The following is a 22,428-nucleotide window of genomic DNA, read 5'->3' as shown; positions in this document are numbered from 1 at the left end:
AGCCCCCCGAATAGCTGATAGCTGGGAACAATAGATTGTATTCAACAACACAGCAGAGATGGAGATGATAGAATTTATCTTTAATGGTAAAACAGTTTGTATGGTTGAAACTACTTGAAATGCCAGAGGTGTGCTATAAATACAATGATAACACAGTCACCTATTTTGACTGGCAGAAGCTCGGCTGTAATTTAGGCTTTTAGTTTCGGGAAAGAAAACCGTCAAATGAAAAATCCAGAAAGATGTACAACAAGGTTACAAACGGCATGGTTCATCATAATTAGAAGTGACGGAAGCTGGCACTTACCACATTGAAAGAATAATGCGTTATGATGTTGATACTGTGGCTACAAATACATAATGCAGGACCCGGGGTCATTAATAATTCATCATGGCTTAAAATGTTTCCCTAAAGCTGTCACAATATATATTTTTGTGTGTGTTTTTAGCATATATCCTGTTTTATACCTTGGATAAAAACCTCCAGATAGATGACTGGGTAATGGAGACAATCAGCGGTGACAGACTCACTCATGAGATCCTCGACCTCAACCTAGATACGGCTTATTATTTCCGAATACAGGCTCGTAATGCCAAAGGATTGGGGCCCCTCTCCGACCCAATTCCTTTCAGAACGCCCAAAGGTGAGATTCTTTTTAATTCATTTTTTTTATTTAACTATTTATATGAGTCACCGGGGAGAGGCAGTAAGATGTATTGTCATGGTGGATAAACTCAGAAACTTTGCAAATTCAAAAGTAAACTTTTCTGTAGATAACTCTGATGCCTTATTTGCCTAGGCAAATTGACAAGTCATATGCAGAACATGAAGGGTCCTGTTACACGGCAGACGACGATACAGCTCAATGATTGGCGCTTGTTTGCTCCTTTCACAAGGAGCTATGTATGGAGACGGGCGCTCTTTATTACGAGCGCTCGTCCCCATACATTTCTATCATGTCTTAAGCACGTCTCCCAGTTTACCCAGGGAGATGTGCTGCCGACAACAATAATAATTTTGGCTGTTAAAATTATACAATAAGCCAATGAACGAGCTGATCGTTGCCCTGTTTACTCAGGGCAATAATCGGGAACGAGCCTTCTGCGAAAGCTCGTTTGTCTGATAATTGGCCCATGTAACAGGGCCTTTAGTTTACAAGTTGTGGACATATTTGCAGCTAGGGGACCCTTTATTGGAGAAGTTAGTGTCCATTATGGTGATAAATATGTTTTACATTCAAATGGTAGCCATTTCCATTGTGATTATATGCATGCGATACACTGCATCTGCATGCGCGTATAACAATTGTAACTGTAAGTGCAACATGATAGCATACTTGGAGGGATTCTTAGTAGGGTATTAGCAGTGGTGTAGATGAAAAAGAGGGGGCCCATAGCAAAGATCAAACTGGGCCCCCATTATGGTGCAAGGTTTTGCCACCCAGGACAGAAGGGCATCGTGTTTGTTTCCCCTCCACCCGCTTTCCCCTAACAATTTAGTTCCACTGGAGAGGGGATTCCTGCATTGGTTCCTGCCATGTAATAACAAGGGGAATAGGACCCACCACATCTGGGCCTCCTCTCTTCAAAGGCTCCATAGCAACCGCATGGTCTGCCTCTATGGTATGTTCTTCATTGGTCCCCAAATTACAAACTTATTACAGGATGATTTGTTGCTGGCACCGAGCTATAATTTGCAGAGGCATTTCCCTGCAGTGCCCTCACAGGATAAACAAAGCATTACACACTTCCCACTTATGCAATGTTAAAAACTTTTTGGTCAAAAAAGACAAAGTATTGTAGGTATGATATCTTTATTAGCTAAAAATGGCAGAAAAATTATGTATGCAAGGTTTCAGAGCACACAGGCTCCTTCTTCAGGCAGGTTTACAAATGAATGACTTAGACAAGAGCACAACATTTAAGATGTTACAGACAATTAGTACATAAGATGATACATCATTAAGATAAGCCGGGGCTTATCACTCCCCACTGAAATCGATGGACTGTCCATGTAATGCACGGACATGCTGGGTCTTCCAGAGCGTGAGACAATCTTTTCTAGCTAATAGATGTTGGAACAGGACCCCCTCCTCCGTTTCCTCAGAATGCCCTAATATGATATTTGAACATGGGTTTTCCAAACCAGAAAAACTATTTAAGGTTAATTAATATTTAGGGAAGGAGATGGGCCATTGCTCTGATCCAATGAAAAGTGCAGAATATTTAGAGTCCACTATAGGGCCAAAAAAGGAAATTCACTGAATCCTCCTTTGAGCTCCATCAACAGGATACAGTCATAAATAGAGATGGTCCGAATTTAGTAAAAGTTTTGGATTCGCCGAAATCTGAAACTATTGGGGTTCACGGAACACTAGTAGTTAAAATGGCGTCTGCTGGCAAGTGACAATTTTTAAGATTATTGAAAAAAAAAAAAGGGAAGAAGAGGAGATTTAAAAAAAAACAAAAACATACCACCTGCCCTAGTCTCCCGACGTATCCCTGCCTACAGATTAGATGACGTAGCTGTCCCATGTGGTCGCTGCGGCTTGTGATTGGCTGCAGCGACAGCTGCAGGTTCAGTTACATCATCTCACCGGGCGGCAGGGACGCTTGGCTATGGGAGACCAGGGTAGGTTGTATGTTTTTTTTATTTTTGTCAAATCGCATGTGCTCTGATTGCCTTGTTTGACACTTTGGTGACTTCTAGGACTGTTTCCCAATTGAATATAGTCCTAGAAGACATCAGAGAGTATAACAGGGCTATAGGGGTAATTGCGATTCGCAACAAATTTATTCAGACCAAAACAAATTTCAGGAAATTTACTCATTACTAGTCATAAGTTAAGGCCCTATTACACTGACCGATTCTGGCCTGTGCAGCGGGTGCCGATCAACAAGGCATCATTGATCGGTGCTCATTTGCTCCTGTCACATGGAGATATGGATGGGGACAAGCGGTTGTTACTCCCATCGCTCTCCCCATCCATTATTATCAAGTCGACAGTGCGTCTCCCTGTTTACACAGAGAGATGTGCTGCCAACAACGATAATATTTAACTTTTTTAAACTATACGACCAGCAGATGATCGAGCGTTTGCTCGTTAATCTGCTGATCGCTGCCCTGTTTTACACAGGGCAATTATCGGGATTGAGCGTTCTATGAACGTTCGTCTGCCTGATAATCATCCAATGTAAAACCCCCTTTCTGCTAATAGATGGTAGGAGATACTAGGAAATTTGGGTTCTCCAAGTGGAGCCTTGCAGCAGATTTTCACCACTTCTGCAGCTAACAAAAGCAAAGTGAATAATGATATTAAGCTAGAGAATCGCTTCTATAATAGTTCCCTAATTATTTTCTGCAAGTTAAAGGTTTATTTAATTCTCAGACATATATAAGAGGACTCAATCTTGTTCGACTGAAGTGAATGGAGCCAGCCACCCACATGCTCCATTCTCTGCCTAGATCCGGTGGCTGCTCCATCAGGTGGACGTGGGTCGAGGGACTCCCATTATCCAGAAAGAGTTTAAACCAGCACCTATCAGACATTTATGGAATATCCTGAGGATATGCCATATACGTCTGAGATTGACTACCCCTTTAAAACTTCAAAGTGGAACTACAGAGGGAACTGCCCCCACTGTACGGCTCCAGGACTCCATTAGACTAGATAAATCTGTTTGTAGTCTGCTAAAAAAGAGCATAAGAAGCCATGGGATCCTTGAGTTTCCCTGGCGACACTTGTGGGAGATTTTTATTAAACAAGAGCATTTTATTAGGGAATCGATCAAATAGCAATTCTTTGACTTTTTTTGCTGGGGAAGAAAACTGACTCATTGATAACCTATGTTAATTTTTATGATTAAAAATTATTTTCAGGAAAAAATAGTAATAAAAAAATCATCTTTTGGGATGCAATAATGATCAATTTCGTGAATTTAAACCAAAGAATATTATAAAAGCAAGAATCTATTTATTAAAGAAGAAGAAAATGGCTTAGTAGCAATGTAACATCATTAGGTGCATGTACTGCTGCTCACCCCGGACATGAATGTTTGATGTAATTCCCTACGTGGCATGTAATAATTTATTACAGTCAATCACCCTGTATCTCGAGAGACCTGTCACCACATCTAAGGTGCCAAGACGCCTTGAAGTCCTTGCCATGTCTTGAAATCCATGCTAATGTCAGGGTGCTTGTGCTGCTTGCTAATAAATAAATATTACAAGCAACAATCTGCAGTTTAATGTTATGGATCTAAGAAGCCATAAGACACTAAACTGGTCCGAGCAGTCATTCATTGAACTCACCCCCCTCTGAGTCTCTGTAGTTTAAAGCGTACATGAAAAAGACAGCGTGCTTGTCAATGCCCTCTCATATTATCCACAGAGACATGTAAATGAATAACATTTAAATTATACATGTAATTAATGATGCCGGTATATTGTAACATTGTACTGTACATGACTGCAAATATTGTTTATAAGGTGCAGTACCACAGATGTCCACTAGGCAACACATCAGATTGGGGCCTAAGGTATAGCAGCACCCCTCCCCAGGTCAAAAATAACTGCACATTATAGTCCAATTTCGACCACACTTTGACTTTGCACCCCGTAGCCGGGCCGTAGTAATTGGCAATTTCCCAGGGTATCTGTTTTATATGGGGCCCTTAAAGAATTATATAATGCTGTATAGTACTTACTATTTGGGAATTGTATTGTAATATAATATGGGCCCTTTAAAGCGGATGTACGGATGTAGCCATCTTTATCTTGACTCTAATAACTTGCTGCAGCGTCCACTTGGCAAATGAAGTTTAATGTAGATAAATGTAAAGTTATGCACCTGGGTACGAACAACCTGCATGCATCATATGTCCTAGGGGGAGCTACACTGGGGGAGTCACTTGTTGAGAAGGATCTGGGTGTACTTGTAAATCATAAACTAAATAACAGCATGCAGTGTCAATCAGCTGCTTCAAAGGCCAGCAAAATATTGTCGTGTATCAAAAGAGGCATGGACTGGCGGGACAGGGATGTAATATTACCACTTTACAAAGCATTAGTGAGGCCTCATCTAGAATATGCAGTTCAGTTCTGGGCTCCAGTTCATAGAAAGGATGCCCTGGAATTGGAAAAAATACAAAGAAGATCAACGAAGCTAATAAGGGGCATGGAGAATCTAAGTTATGAGGAAAGATTAAAAGAACTAAACCTATTTAGCCTTGAGAAAAGACGACTAAGGGGGGACATGATTAACTTATATAAATATATGAATGGCACATACAAAAAATATGGTGAAATTCTGTTCCATGTAAAACACCCTCAAAAAACAAGGGGGCGCTCCCGCTGTCTGGAAAAAGAAAGGTTCAACCTGCAGAGGCGACAAGCCTTCTTTACTGTGAGAACTGTGAATCTATGGAATAGCCTACCGCAGGAGCTGGTCACAGCAGGGACAGTAGATGGCTTTACAAAAGGCTTAGATAATTTCCTAGAACAAAAAAATATTAGCTCCTATGTGTAGAAATTTTTTACTTCCCCTTTCCCATCCCTTGGTTGAACTTGATGGACATGTGTATTTTTTCAACCGTACAAACTATGTAACAAAAGCCATTGAAAAGTCATTGAAAAAGTCAAGATAAAGGATCATGCCACTGTGTATTTAATGTGTTAAAAGTCAAGATAAAGATGGCTACATCTATATTATCGGAGACAACTACAACCCTTTTCAAAATGCGTCTCTTGCCGTAATCAGCTGATCCCCCGGTTCCCGGGCACTTCTGGCAATCTGTTGATTTTGCCAAGGAAGCATGGTAAGCCAGCCATTTTCCTTGTGTTACTAGTAAGGATTATAATGCCCCAAAATCTAGAAATGCGTAAAATATAGCGGCCGGGTCCCAATATCTGCAGCTGCTGCTGTGTGCTTGAGACTCCTGATGTGGCTATAGAAGGGTTAAAGAAAATGCAAACAGACAAAAAGACAATCAAGGATGAGTTGATTGTAATAGACCTAAATGGGCTACTCCATAAAAATGAAGGCACGGTTAAATTAAAATCTCAACTTTAGCATTGCTACACAGAGATGTGATTAATAGAAAGTAATTTCATTGCATATTAGATGCGTTTTATTTATCACAAGGCAAAAATTGCAATTTGATGGCCTAAAAAACAGAGAAGTATTTTTAATTGTATAGCGCCACCTAATGCTCGGTAATGTGCAACTACATTTCATTATTGTCCTACACAAGGGCTGGTTTGGTGCCACAGATTTTAGGTGGCATACGGGAACATAAACATGGACGACACATCTGTAGTTTTGTATCATCTGTATCTGATGTTGGAGGTGATGGTGGAATTGATACATTTGTATATCTTTACTATATCATTATACTATAAGTCTGATAAGAGGGTATCGTCAGAAGTTCAACTTGTAGCTCCTGGGCCCCAAAGCAAAATCTGTAACAGGGCCTCCCACATGCCGGGTGCCGTTTATAATACTGGTCTCTTATGTGGCAAAGAGGGCTTTGGGTCCCCTTAGTCACCAAGGCCCAGGTGTGACTGCTACCGCTGCACCCCCATAACTACCCCATGGTGATGTGTACGGGGAATGAATTCATTCTATTTTCCCTTGCTGTTATAGAACACATAAAGGTACTGCAACTAAAGGGTAAGTTCACATTACGGTTGGATTTGCTGCAAAAAAATCCCCAGTACATCCGACCCGGATTCCTCAGGGAATTCCGGCCGAAGTCTGCACCAAACTGTGTTTAATTTGGTGTGGATTTTCAGCTGCCTTTACCTACAGAGAACAGCAAATGAGAAAGAATTAAAACAAAAAAAGACCCTACTCACCTCCCCTGGTGCGCCCGTAGCGACATGTTCCTTACTATTGGGCTGGAGTGGTCACATGGGATGAAACATCATGCCAGGAGGCGGGCTTCACATAGAACAGCCAGGGGGAGCACGGAAGGAGTCGCTATGGGAGCACCAGGGGAGGTGAGTATGTATGTGTATATATATATATATATATATATATATTGTATTTTTTCTTTAAAAATAGAAATAGGTTTCTTTGTTTTCCCACTTGCGGTTTTTGCTGGTATGTGCAGCTTATCCGCAGGAAAATTGGCAACATTTGGCATTTGTTGTAGATTTTTATTTCCTCATTGAACTCAATGGGGAAAATTTGCAACATATGCGCAACCATTTCGCATCATAAATTTACATGCTGTGGATAACAGAATCCGCACCACAGGTCAATCTGTGCATTGAAATTTTCCGCAGCATGTGGACGGGATTTGTTAAAATCTGATCAACCGTGCTGCTACTTTAAGGCTGGGTTCACACGACCTATTTTCAGACGTAAACGAGGTGTATTATGCCTCGTTTTACGTCTGAAAATAGGGCTACAATACGTCGGCAAACATCTGCCCATTCATTTGAATGGGTTTGCTGACGTACTGTGCAGACGACCTGTTATTTACGCGTCGTCGTTTGACAGCTGTCAAACGACGACGCGTAAAAATACAGCCTCGTCAAAAGAAGTGCAGGACACTTCTTTGGACGTTTTTGGAGCTGTTTTCTCATAGACTCCAATGAAAACAGCTCCAAAAACGGACGTAAAAAACGCAGCGAAAACGGCGTGAAAAACGCAGCGAAAAATGCGAGTTGGTCAAAAAACGTCTGAAAAGCAGGGTCTGTTTTCCCTTGAAAACAGCTCTGGATTTTCAGACGTTTTTGGTCACTACGTGTGCACATACCCTAACACTCTGCAGTTTTTTCGCCCGTAAATCAAAAAAACTTGCAGCAATTCTGTTACGTATGGAGAATTGGGTTTCCCCTTTTATACTAAGCAGTGGCTCAAATATATTGAACAGAGAGTCAGGGGCATAACAGGTAACCATGGGGCCCCATTGCAAAGCTTATAATGGTGCCCCGCTCCATCACTGCATAAAGGGCGCATGATTTTTTCGGTCTCCACTCCTTTCCCCGGTCTCCTAGGGATCTACATTCATATCCGACCCCCATCATCCACAGTTGTCTGTAACTTCATCTGGCCTCTGAGTAGAGGTGCTTAGTTTGGCCCTTAGCCCCGTAGTTGGACCCCATAGTAGCTTCTATGTTTGTAGAGGAACATTGGATCCAGTGGGTGTAAAGGTTAAAGGGGGTCAAAAAGGTCCCTCTACCCTGTATGAAGAAACCTGTACAATAAATGTCTAAATTGATTGATAGATGGGTGGGGGGGGGGGGGGGGCTGTTACAGATTTCACATTTGATCGAATTTTCTTGATCTTGTGGAGAAACAATATTGTCACTCACGTTGGCAAATAAGGAAGTGGTATCTCACTTTTAGAGTCTTTTTTAAGGGTGGATTCACACGTTGTGTAAAAATACGCCACAAGGTCCGCACCAGTAATTACACAGCAAATTACGCAGAGGAATTACTGTTGCAGCTTTTGTGGCGTGTTTGTTCAGTTTTTTTTGCTTGCGGATTTTGGATGCGGAATTTCATCATCGACTTCAATATGAAATTTCACACCGAAATCCCCAACACAAATACAGAAAACGCTATGGAAAAACATTTCCATAGTGGAAAAATTCTGCGTAGAAATGTAAACCATGTATGTGTTGAATTTTTTTTTTTACCCATAGCAATATATGGTGTCAATTTTCTCAGTGGATTTTAGCGCTATGAAAATTGTGTTTTACTTGTGAATCCACTCTTAAAAGATTTCTCACCACAGACATTGAAGGAATCTCAAAGAATATGCCATCAAAATCTCATCGCTGGGGATCTGACCACAATCCCTAGAAAGAAGGGTCTGCAGCACAAGGCTAAAGGGGTTGTCCAGGCATGGACAACTGATGACTTATCCACAGGTTACTGTAGGTCATCGGTATGTAGGACCCCCACCAATCATATACTGATGACCTATCCGTGTGTGGACAACCCTTTTAAGCAAAGCGTTCTGGAAGAATATTTTTGCGTAATAAAAATAACGGGAATCCCTCAGTGACAATAAGTCATATAAATTAACAAAAAAATTAAAATACATGACGAAAAATGTAAACAGTATATTTTGTAGTACAAAATACATTTTGTAATCACAAAATGTGTCTAGTTAACAAAATAATGACAAACAAGATAATATACTATGGCACAAAATACTTAAAAAACATTTTATATTATAGAATAAAAACACTTGATCCTTCACCACAAAATGGTACTTTACAGTACAAAATATCTTCTTGGTACCTCATGTGTTAATACCTATATTACATTCCAGCCTTGTACTCAGGTGGTGAGAAGAAATTCCCCATTTTACATTACTAATACTGAGAACCCTCTGTTCCTGGTGAAGATGAAGGACGAGGAACTTATTGCCCCTTATTATACAAACTCTTCATCTCCATCACTCTTAGAAGTCGTCATCTATGAACCTGGGATTTCTATATCGCTGTATACACCAGCACAAAGTCCTGTGATGTATATATGATTCTCCTTTGATCTTATGCACCATTATATACTCCAGTAACACAACATTTCATGTGAATCCATAAGAACTGTGCATAGAATATCTTCTTCTTTTCTCACGTTTGGTGGAGTCTTTTGTAAAGAGCATCGGTCACCATGACAGACTTCTTTATAGTGGCCCCGCAGCTCCCTACATTGAAGGTGTCATAGAGCCCTTCGAATTATCCCTGTCGGTGCTCCTTATTGGCCAACAGGAATCACTGATGGAAGGGTACCCTGCTTTTTTTTCGGACTCCCAGCCACCTGCAGTCTATATAGCATAACTGTATTTAGCGTAACTGTATTAGTGCATGTGTTACCATGTGGGTGTAGAATATATATATATATATATATATATATATATATATATATATATATATATATATATATATATATACAGTCCAATTGTAGATGAACACAGCACTCCACACAGCTATATATTAGGCCATGTGCACGTTACCAGAGGATGAATCAGTTCCCCAACTTAAATACACAGAAACCATAGAACAAAGAAACGGCACCAGGACTTCCAGATAGATGAAAAAAGGGTGGATTTATTCATCTCAAGTGAGCAGCGACGTTTCGGTTCGTCACGGAACCTTTCTTAAGCTATACCACACTAAACACATTATCAGGTATAAATAGAAGTTACACCTAGTAATTAACATAAAACAAATTGATGTACAGTTTACAAAAATAGAGTGTAAAACATGAATTTCAACCCATATTACAGAACAGTTTTTCACAGTGCATTAATTCAATAATACTTCCATATATCAAGTGCAGTATATGTGAATACAAAATATATAAAAATGATCTACAGTGCTTCAATCGGCAATTAGGCTAATCACTGAAAGCTGCAGAGGCCAATCTAAAAGATATAGATGTACGAAAATAGCACAGGAGGTCATACATTACCGGTATTACACACCTCGAGGAAGCAGCGTTCGTGCGCGAGACCGGAACTAGCGTTCCAGCCTGTCTGCGCATGCGCGAGCTACGGTGCTTCATGCTGTGGCCCAAAGGACTTCATATTTAAGAATTTGTGTACATAAGGAACACAGCAGTATGGATAGTACTGCATTGAAAAGATAGCATGTGAACCATGGGAAAAATTATAAAAAGAACAAACATCTATTTTCAACAGGCACAGTAGTTCATACTCAATTCTGGCAGTATAGATCCACTAAGTTTTTATTCACTTCAAATTAATGAATATTACTGGGAAGAGTATCATCCCATATGGAGTTTCAAACTAGACCCACACCCGTACTCTCTAGGGGATGCATATATATCCAAATCAGACCTTTGAATTACATATATGTATAGGCTGACTATACCATCAAAAGAGTCCACCAACAATACCCCCCATGTATCATGAGAAAATAACACCTACTCTTCTAAATATGTGGACCATAAGGAAATTTCACATTCAATACCTTGGGAGACATAGTTTCAAGTCTATATATCCATTCCAATTTCTTTCTGTTATAATCTGGAAGTCCTGGTGTCGTTACTTTGTTCTATCGTTTCTATGTATATATATATATATATATATATATATACAGTGAAGGAAATAAGTATTTGATCCCTTGCTGATTTTGTAAGTTTGCCCACTGTCAAAGACATGAACAGTCTAGAATTTTTAGGCTAGGTTAATTTTACCAGTGAGAGATAGATTATATAAAAAAAAATAACATAGTCAAAATGATATATATTTATTTGCATTGTGCACAGAGAAATAAGTATTTGATCCCCTACCAACCATTAGGAGTGCAGCCTCCTCCAGACCAGTTACACGCTCCAAATCAACTTGGTGCCTGCATTAAAGACAGCTGTCTTACATGGTCACCTGTATAAAAGACTCCTGTCCACAGACTCAATTAATCAGTCTGACTCTAACCTCTACAACATGGGCAAGACCAAAGAGCTTTCTAAGGATGTCAGGGACAAGATCATAGACCTGCACACGGCTGGAATGGGCTACAAAACCATAAGTAAGACGCTGGGTGAGAAGGAGACAACTGTTGGTGCAATAGTAAGAAAATGGAAGACATACAAAATGACTGTCAATCGACATCGATCTGGGGCTCCATGCAAAATCTCACCTCGTGGGGTATCCTTGATCCTGAGGAAGGTGAGAGCTCAGCCGAAAACTACACGGGGGGAACTTGTTAATGATCTCAAGGCAGCTGGGACCACAGTCACCAAGAAAACCATTGGTAACACATTACACCGTAATGGATTAAAATCCTGCAGTGCCCGCAAAGTCCCCCTGCTCAAGAAGGCACATGTACAGGTCCGTCTGAAGTTTGCAAATGAACATCTGGATGATTCTGAGAGTGATTGGGAGAAGGTACTGTGGTCAGATGAGTCTAAAATTGAGCTCTTTGGCATTAACTCAACTCGCTGTGTTTGGAGGAAGAGAAATGCTGCCTATGACCCAAAGAACACCATCCCCACTGTCAAGCATGGAGGTGGTAACATTATGTTTTGGGGGTGTTTCTCTGCTAAGGGCACAGGACTACTTCACCGCATCAATGGGAGAATGGATGGAGCCATGTACCGTCAAATCCTGGGTGACAACCTCCTTCCCTCCACCAGGACATTAAAAATGGCTCGTGGCTGGGTCTTCCAGCACGACAATGACCCGAAACATACAGCCAAGGCAACAAAGGAGTGGCTCAAAAAGAAGCACATTAAGGTCATGGAGTGGCCTAGCCAGTCTCCAGACCTTAATCCCATCGAAAACTTATGGAGGGAGCTGAAGATCCGAGTTGCCAAGCGACAGCCTCGAAATCTTAATGATTTACAGATGATCTGCAAAGAGGAGTGGGCCAAAATTCCAACTAACATGTGTGCAAACCTCATCATCAACTACAAAAAACATCTGACTGCTGTGCTTGCCAACAAGGGTTTTGCCACCAAGTAATAAGTCTTGTTTGGCAAAGGGATCAAATACTTATTTCTCTGTGCACAATGCAAATAAATATATATAATTTTGACTATGTGATTTTCTTATTTTTTTTTTATATATAATCTATCTCTCACTGGTAAAATTAACCTAGCCTAAAAATTCTAGACTGTTCATGTCTTTGACAGTGGGCAAACTTACAAAATCAGCAAGGGATCAAATACTTATTTCCTTCACTGTATATGTATATATATATATATATATATATATATATATATATATATTTTATATATATATATATATATAGTAATCCAAAAAACAGGCAACACACCGTAGTTGAAGTGTAAAAAATGAGGGTACTTTATTGCCCCGTGTGCGACGTTTCAGCTCTATTCTCTAGAGCTTTTCTCTAGGCTCTAGAGGATAGAGCTGAAACGTCGAAATTGGGGCAATAAAGTACCCTCATATTTTACACTTCAACTACGGTGTGCTGCCTGTTCTTTGGATTACTGTACAGCTGGGATCTTGGTCTGCTCCCCAGGGCTTGCACTCACATCTTTTCCGGTGCTGCTGGACTATCTGTTATACACACAATTTTTACTTATACATGTGTATAACCTGGCAAGAAGAGTGGGTGCAGGGAAGTGACAATCCATCCGCCTACAGTCACCACTAGGGGGAGCTTAGGATTGCACCGCATACCACATCTCCCTCTAGTGGTGGCTGTTGGCAGCTAGCATTTTATCATTTAACTTTATGGGGCAGATTCTGCAGCCCACAAGAATAAAATGCAGGAGGTGGCCGCATCTTGGGCTGTCCGTATTGTAATCTTTGTCAGCAACAAACTGGCATAGATTTCCGCAATAATTGACGCCAATTCCTGGCAAACATTATAGTTAATGTGCAGGGTCGCGGGTGGTCTCTCAGGCTTTTGCTTTGCTTAGCACCCTTCACTTTTTGTAAAGTCAGAAATTATTGCGCAATTATTTCCTGCACCATAATTTACGACTTTTCAATGCGTGTAAATGTTTTGTTAGTTTTCCCACCTAAATCTATACAGTGGATTTGCAGCTTTGTATCAGAACCACAGAGCCACACATGCCATAAAATAGATTAAGAAATTAATCAGCTCTGAATTTTGTACGGATTTACATAAATACATAATATTTCCTTTATTAAAAGGGTTGTCTCATGAAGACAAACCCCTTTTTAAAAAGAAGCCGGCAGGTCCTGCTTCTCATCCCCCAGCGATCAGCTGTGGAGCCTTAACCAGCCACACATTTTCACTGCAGTGGCCTCTAGAGGGGACATGCCACGTTACATACTAGCCTATCGTTGCTTTCAATGTAGTGCATGTAATCGCCAGTTCCACCGGAGCTGGAGCCACTCTTACACATAAAAGGGCTTCCCGAGCAGTATTTAAGTGTGTACCAGGTGACCCAACATTTTCTTACACATCACTTATTAAATTTGTTTAAATAGAGTTTAAATATACACTTTATCAGTAAAACGAAATTAATGTTCTCGATCAGCCTGAACATTTAATTTCATGTCCTCATATAAAACATGAGCAGCGCCGGATGCTTTCCAAGGGTCCTCGTAACATATTCTTGCCTTGACAGTTAAATAGCTCATCTCAACATTTACCCTTTTCTGGATAATTTTTGCTTTTCTGTGATGACATTTAAAAAAAATCCTACAAATGCTCTAAGTCCTCCATGGGCAGCCTTTCAACGTAAGTATAGCGTTTCATCCTGTCGAATGCACATTAAGCCTGGCTCCCGGTATAAAGTCTGCTAACGAAATTGCTGATTTGATATGTCAACCATCTTATGAGAAGCTGTCATAATGTAACGATAATGTCTCTCTTTTCCTTTGTAGCGGAACACCCTGACACAATGGCTAATGACCAAGGTACAGTGGCCTCATTCTGTCAACTTTTTCCCCCTTACAAAATCAATGGTGTAATCACAGAATGATGTCAGCGCTCGCACACACAGCGCGTTTCGCTTTTCACCTGGACCGTACCACACCTGACGAGCCGCAGACAACCAACGTGCTAATTAATCTTGTTAATGAAGTTCTGCTAGGTTGAGGCTGTCGCGGTTTTGATGGGAGTGATGTAAATTTTCTTGAGAGGAAATTGTTTAGTCTCTTTTCTGAAGGACCAATTAAAATGTCAAGCTTCTTTGTATGAAATAAATTTTAGTCTCTCTCCCCGTGCTTGTGAATAATTCACATTAAGTATAATTAAGCTCAGTATAATTTGCATCATTTTCATTGGCTGTAGAATTAATTTGCAGATTTTCATTCGGAATAATTATAAATCATTTCCTTATCCGAGATGAAGTTGGGGCTGGGGGAGTGTAATACAAACATAGGTTATACTTAACTTTTTTTTTGTTGCATTGGAGTATTATTGTTAGTTTTTTGGTTAAGCTTAGTATTTATATCTGCTTAGATAAACCAGACAGCAATACGTAAAATGTCCTATAATCATCATAAATTACTGTAACATCTCTGAATGGAAGAGAACACCTAGAACTATGTATTACAAGACAATCCGCTCCAGCTTGTCAGATACCATTTATGCCTAATTTTGTTTTATTTTATAGTGTTAGGCTCCATTTACATATCATTTTGGTTCTACGTTTAAGCCAGGATCACACACACAGTTTTATGCAGTTTTTGTCTCAGTTTTTTTTAGTAAAGACTGATGAATCCTCTTTCTTTTCTGTCTGCTTCTTTGTTTGGCTCAAAAAACGGAGCCAAAAACGGCATCAAAACTGTTTGTGTGATCCTGGCCCTTAACGACAAAAGCTCCCGACGTATAGATTAACCGTAGGATGTGATAGATGCCTAACAGTGAATAGTATTATGAGAGGTCAGGACGTATACGGCATGGAAAGCTATAGAAAAACCATAACATATATGTTAAATAGACACCTGTGACATATACCATGAAGTGCCAAACATCACCCATAGGTTCCCATGTTAAAAAAAAAAATACTTTGCGTGGTTTAAGTTTTTTTTTTTTCACGGGTTCCTGTTATGTGGAATACTACACTATTCCAAACTAAAAAAGAAAAGGTATACTGATCCAGCCCGAAACCACTATGGACACGTTTACTGCATATGTCGGGAGCAGAATGTGGGGAAAAAAACGTGAAGTGATATAGCAGAGCTCAGTTTCCCATTTGGCACAACTCATCGGGATATAATTGTGTATTATCTGTGGTTTTACTTCGTACTGCAGGCAGGGTCTGACTGAAGTTACTTGTACCTACCAGAGGAAATTATTTTAGCACCCGCTCTACATGTACACGTACTGTACATCATTGTAATTTTGGTTATTATCACTGTACATATCATCAGTAAGGTCACATACTTTATTTGTGAACATCCTATAAGAAAAAAACCCTAGTGGCAAGTGATTTTCTTAAAAGTCACCTCTAAATGGGGTTTTCTTCTACTGGACCTTTTGGGTCCTTTATTGTGTCAGACCCTGGGCACACTCGAGGATACCTTGATGCTCTGGCTTGCCATTCCGACCCTGATTACAGATAAACCTATAACATTATCCCAACGCAATGAGGCAGATTTATTAAAACTACTGCAACGGAAAGGTAGAACTGTTGCCCGAGCAGTAAATCAGCTTGCAGCTTTGGTTTTCCAATGGGCCTCAGATCAGAAACATGAAAGCTCAAATCTGATAGGTTGCTAGGGACAATTTCCCCACTTTTTCCTTGCACTAGTTTTCATTAAATCTCCCCCAATGTGTTATTACAATGAACATATAATGTCATCACAAAAAGTAACATGATTATTCAGCTCTGCTACATCTTTATTTCACTTGTCAAGGATGCTGGGTACATCTGCTAGATGGATAGTCCTGTTCTATTCCAATAAACTCAAAATTTCGCTAATATATGAGAAATCTGCCTTTTCTTTTTATTAATTCCTATGACAGTTACAGAAGCAGCCGAGCAAGAGGGCTCGGCTGTTTCCAAAGTGATCAATGGACCAAGCCACGCACACGTACATGGCCACCTCTCCATTTATTCTCCGCCTAGATGCGGTGGCAGTGGTCACAACATCAGGTGTGATGGAGGTCGGATGACCCCCGTTCTCAAGATATGTGTGGGTCCCAGAGCTGGAACTCGCATCTATCGGACATTTATGGCATACTTTGTCGATATTCCATAAATGTTTAAGGTGAGAATAAAAGTGGACATACACATTAAATTAATGTCAGCCAAATCCTATGATTTCGACAGAATCAGCTGACCCCCTAACGAGTATGGCGGCCTCCCAATTCTCTTTCTCCGATAGCATATGTTAGGTGAGAGGAGGATCGGGCCGTTGGATTTCAACATGCCCGATCCTTTTGTTCTCAGAGATAAGCTGCAGACAGAGATGTCTGTCAACAGCTTACTCCCCTCTACCTGTTCGGAATACATGCATTCTCAACGTACATGTATATTGGGGAATCTGGAGGAATGGCTGCTCTTGAGCTAGGACAACTGTATGATGCAATTTAACAAATTTCAGTATCTCCTTTTTCTGGAAGGGTCTTCTGTCTTGTTACAAGAACTCCCTTCCCTTCAATTTTTTGAGGAGTAAATAAAGTAACCCATGTAATAGTGAAGTAACTGCTCTTTTGGTGAACGTCATGTGGTGGTGTCGGGTGGTGGACTGCTATTGCTATGATAAGATGACTATTTCAACTAGTTCCTATAAAAAAAATAATTCATGTCATAACCCCACAGGGGCAGATGATTTGGGTCCTCTAGACTTAGATCATGTTGTTGAACTGATATATTTCAAAAGGTCAACAACATGAAGCCCTCGTGACTGGTATACTACAGCAATGAGAAGAAGAAAAAGGTTGCTTGGTCTTCTCAGTTCCTCTCCTCCCTTAAATGTGAACATACAAATGTGTTCCTCCATACCTTTAGTCCTGGTTCAATTTATGCCGTGACAAGTGGCACGAGATGACCATCTTCGAAAAAAAATAAAATTCTTTACTCACAACCTCCAACTGAGTACCAAAAAAAAATCCTCTTTTTATTTTTTATAACCGGTCATCTCGGGCCTCTCATCTCTAAGTAACTTGAACCAGAGAGCATCTGCCAATTTAACACAACTATGTGTAGATATTGTACAAAATCTTTTGGCATGAGCCACCGCCAGAGCACCACTCTTAACAGTTCAGGTCTTCTTTAATATTTATGTTCCCAAATATCTATAATAGGACTTGACAGAGGCCTTATTTTCTATGACAAGTACATTTAGATTTAGACACATAGTGTAGACGAGATTGACTGTCACAATTTTATAGCCATGGAAATGTCAAACGGAAGCCATCAAGTGGGTTGGGTGGATGAGATGTGATAGGCATCTATATTACGTCTGTCGTGTGTTACATGATCTCTCTGGTCTATCAGAGATTGTCAAACAAGAGCGAGCCAGCAAAATGGATTATAAGGGGGAGGGGGCAGGCTCTCTCGGTGACTAATTTTTATGAGCAAAAATATCCTGTGTTTTATAGATTGGCAGCTTTCCAGATCCCAGAGTTAGGTATTAGCATGTCACATCTTTATGCATGTATCTCGAGTCGAGACATCCATCAAGTCACGGCCCATTAAGCAAGTCAAAGCCTAGAACATTGTGCGGTAGAGGGATTGCCGTTAACATCACATGAGCTGTATGTTACTTTAGTCCATGTCTCCTTATGGCCGGTGTGACATAAGAAGACTATGTTCAGCAGGAAACAGACTAGGATTTTTTGACTCTTCAATATATGTTATTTTTCCTGCCGCTACCTAGAAATCATAGCATATCATCGAAATAGTTTCTAAAGAGCAGTTTAATTGATTTGAAGATACAGAAGATGCAACTTAGGTGTTTACAAATAAATAATGTTTCATCAAAGCCTATCCTCCCATGTTATCTCCCCCAAGACTCCATGTCAAGTAGACACATAGTCCATAGTGCATAGCCTTTCTTCTTCCTGCACATTTTCGCTCTTGTATTGCTTGTTCACTTTTAGTCATTAAGTAACAAGATTTCCTTTAACAATTTCCTATTGTCTTCTCAAACAAGTCTGATTTGCATTGAGAAGCAGTCTATTGTACAGCATAAAGGACTTCCTGTGGCCTCTTTATACATTTACCAATATAAAGTGAAGGAAACCTGAACTACCGTACCTGCAGAGTGCACCGGGGGGTATATTTCCAAGCATATTAGTTAGTCCATTTTACAAAATCTAACCCTTATCATAACATAGATCTGCTTGTGACACTACCCTGCACCATATCTGTATAAATATTAGCAGCCATGGTATTGCTGATAGACTACAAGATGAAGGCTTAGTTCTTTAAGGTTGTGTATTATAACATACAGATGTAGCCATCTTTATCTTGACTCTTAACGCATTAAATACACAATGGCAAGAAACTTTATCTTGACTTTTTCAATGGCTTTTCAATGGCTTTTGCTGTGTTATATCATGCTGCAGCAAGTTATCAGAGTCAGGGTATGTTCACACGATAGCAGGCATTTACGGCTGAAATGACAGACTGTTTTCAGAAGAAAACAGCTGCGTCGTTTCAGCCGTAAATGCTCCTCCTCGTAATATATGAGGCGTCTGTGACGCTCGTATATCTTGAGCTGCTCTTCATTGAGTTTAATGAAGAACGGCTCAAATTACGTTGCAAAGAAGTGTCCTGCACTTCTTTGCCGAGGCAGTCAATTTACGCGTCGTCGTTTGACAGCTGTCAAACGACGAAGCGTAAATTACAGGTCGTCTGCACAGTACGTCGGCAAACCCATTCAAATGAATGGGCAGATGTTTGCCGACGTATTGTAGCCCTATTTTCAGACGTAAAACGAGGCATAATACGCCTCGTTTACGTCTGAAAATAGGTCGTGTGAACCCAGCCTCAAGATAAAGTTGGCTGCATCTGTATTAAAAAGACTATCAGAGCTTGAGAATGCTATAATATATAATATAATATAACTGGCAATATTTGTAAACTGTGCAATATTTTTTTCTCTTGTAGGTCAACATGGGATGTATTGGCCAGTGGATACAAATTTGATTGACAGGAGTAGCCTTAATGGTATGTACAGAAAAATATATTACTTTTGTGGGCAGTATTTTCATATTCAGGTGTATGTAGACCCTTGGGCAACAGTCTGACTGGGTCCTCTGTATTCAGCAACCTTGGCTTGATAAGCGTGGAGCACGTCCAGCACATTGAAAGCAATGGATGCCAATCATTTTTTTTTTTACGGGCACTCTGTGTTCCATTGTTTTCCCTGGAGGATTAAGAAATCAATTCCTCCACAATTAAAATTTATTTTGGGATATCCCAGTATCAAGACCCCTTCATAGATGACTTTGACTCAAAGAGACCTTCAAAAATGTTAGCTTTAGTCACACAATGACCACCTTCAACGCATAATGGTGGGCTGCCCTTTAAGTCTGAATATTAATAGTAATAAAATGTGACTTTGTGATCCAGTGTTGTTGGGGTATTGCAGGGACACATTAAGCAGGCTATATTTTATGACCAATTACTGAGTGCATTGTAGATATTAGTGTGACCAGTGGTGTGAAATAGGTTATACGAGGAAAGGAGACTGGCAAGAGATTAGAAAGAGAAATGAAGAAGTTAATTGCAGAAAATTAATTATTCCTTGGCAGTTGCTTTGCTTCTCCTTGTCTAAGTAGCCATGATACGTAGTATAGGTTCTACAACATCGAAGCACATGAGCGAAATGGTTTTAGGATTATTGTTAGATAAGTAAAGGTTAATAAGATTTGGAATGATAAGATCCTAGATAATTTAACCTATAGATACGAGCTCCAGAAAATACGTGGTTGGAAAAGGCGTCTTTTCTGCATGGTCTATTATGTACTATATATACACGTGGTCTCCAACCTATGGCTCTAAAAGTGTTGCAGCCTAAAGCTCCCAGCATGCCCTGGCAGCCGCAGTTTGTAAACAACTCCTATGTCTTATACTCCATTCACATGCAGAACTCTACATACTTACGTTTTTTACTGATAGACACTCTACTTCCAGCTGACCTGAGCTCCCATAATGCACTGGCTATTTTATTTTATCAATGTCAGAGTACTCTACAGTGTCTGTTAGAATTGTTATATTTGCTACAGTGCTCAACAACAGGATGTATTTTGTGCAGACACTGAACAAGCAGAGGGGTATAGAGTTGTGAAGTCAGAGCTAAGAAGAAGCCAGCAGAATTCAGAACTGCCGTTCTGCATGTGAGTGTAGGACATATAGTAGCATAAAATAAAATCAGTAAATAATAAGATTGTTAGGTGGTTCCAGAATTTTTACTCAACCTTTAAAAGGAGTCTGTCAGCAGATTTGACCTCCATAACCGTTTAACACCAATAAATAGACGCTGTGGAAACAAGTTTAAAGATCCCCATGTTTGCTATCATAAACCAAGTATACCAGAGAAAATGATCTTTTATTCACATGAGAGGAGGGAAGGTATATGGGATTGGATGCCGTCGATAACTAAGGAGATGTCACAGATGAAAGAACGCCCAGCGGACACTTAATGATTTATTTCCATACGGCGCATGAGTGAATAAAAAATAATTTTCTCTTGTATACAGTTTAAATAAATTTCCCCCTACAGTATGTGTCTCTAAAGATCAGGCATTTCCTTCCTCCTCCACCTCACAATCCTGTGTCTGGCTGTCAGTCAACTGGCTGCAGTAGGACATAAAGATTGTTAAGCTCTGCCCCTTGGCTAAGCCCCACCCTTTAGACATTTAACAAGATTGGCAGGGATTTAAGCCATGTGTTCTCTGAAAGATTTCTACAAGACTGTTAGGAACATGCGGAAAATCCTACAGACTAACAAATAGTGTGAGCAAGATTATCTACTGTTTACTTTTATTATTAATTTCTAGGTGTACTGTTCCTTTAAGTATCGCAATTACTGAGTTATGTGATATGAAAATTCTTATTAGAAATGTAATTTTCTTAAGTATTCAGTTAAGGTATAATCGTCTTTACTTCTTTCCCGGTACTGACATGCAATCTTTGTATAGCAGCATCTGTGTAGGTGATTAATCACTTTATTGTATGATTGCATCTCAATCATTTACATGAGTAACACAATAGTAGAGAAGCTTTTCTTAATTAAATGCAAATTACGGCATATTAACCTGGGACTATGAGTTCATTCCTAGTTTGCTTTAGTTATTAAAATGTATCCGGGTCGGTAAGGTTTTATGAGTTAGGAGACCATAATAAAGTCAGATATTAATCTTCTGGTAACTCCTCGGTACAAGCGTTTTATGGGTTTGAAAAAAGATAAATCAACGAAAAGTCAATGACGCTTATAAAAATGAACGTTTCCGTTGCCCCATGGGCGATAACAATTTCAGTCACAAATTACGCTTTTATATATATATATTTTTTTGCTTAATATCTTAATTGCTTGAAAATATAATAAGACAGTAATAATCGAGTGCAGATAATACAATACATTACAGTCCTTTTCAAATCTATGGGACAATTGTTAACATTAGCGCTAAGGTGTGGAGGTCTCTAAGCTAAAATCCAAAAGGAGGGCTCATGGACCTCCGGAAGATATTATTATTAAACGGTAACTAAACTTTTAAAAGCTTTGTCATAGTGACAAGTCAAGTTTTGATCGGTGGGGATCCGAGCACTGAAACCCCCACCGATCACTAAAACGTAGTGAGCGCTGTGCCGCTTCATTTGTGATCGTCTTTCCTCGGAAAGCTGTGTGAGCGGTATACAGACTCATGGACTTTCTATTGAGACCGTACACCACTCGCTCAGCTTTCCAATGAAAGATGATCCCAAATGAACGGCACAGTACTCACCCGAGTGCTTCTGCCGCTTTGTTCTAGCGATCAGTGGGGGTCTTAGTAATGGGACCCCCACCAATCAAAACTTCTAACATGTCGCTATGACA

General features: G+C 40.0%; 1 protein-coding gene across 3 annotated transcripts in view; it reads left to right on the top strand.

The window, feature by feature from the left end:
* The window catches only part of DCC (DCC netrin 1 receptor), a 735,384-nt gene that overhangs the window by 660,426 nt on the left and 52,530 nt on the right, over positions 1-22,428 (top strand). For 2 of the 3 annotated variants that reach the window (XM_075841451.1, XM_075841442.1), the window contains exons 20-22: positions 450-644; positions 14,314-14,346; positions 19,497-19,556. In XM_075841451.1, the coding sequence (XP_075697566.1) occupies positions 450-644; positions 14,314-14,346; positions 19,497-19,556 (288 nt within the window). The remainder of the gene's footprint in view (positions 1-449; positions 645-14,313; positions 14,347-19,496; positions 19,557-22,428) is intronic. The other variant, XM_075841459.1, reaches the window with a different exon arrangement.

The sequence above is a fragment of the Rhinoderma darwinii genome, chromosome 1 (assembly GCF_050947455.1).
Source record: "Rhinoderma darwinii isolate aRhiDar2 chromosome 1, aRhiDar2.hap1, whole genome shotgun sequence".
Lineage (NCBI taxonomy): Eukaryota > Metazoa > Chordata > Amphibia > Anura > Rhinodermatidae > Rhinoderma > Rhinoderma darwinii.
Note: the sequence above shows the minus strand (reverse complement) of the source record. Positions and strands in the feature narration are given on the sequence as shown.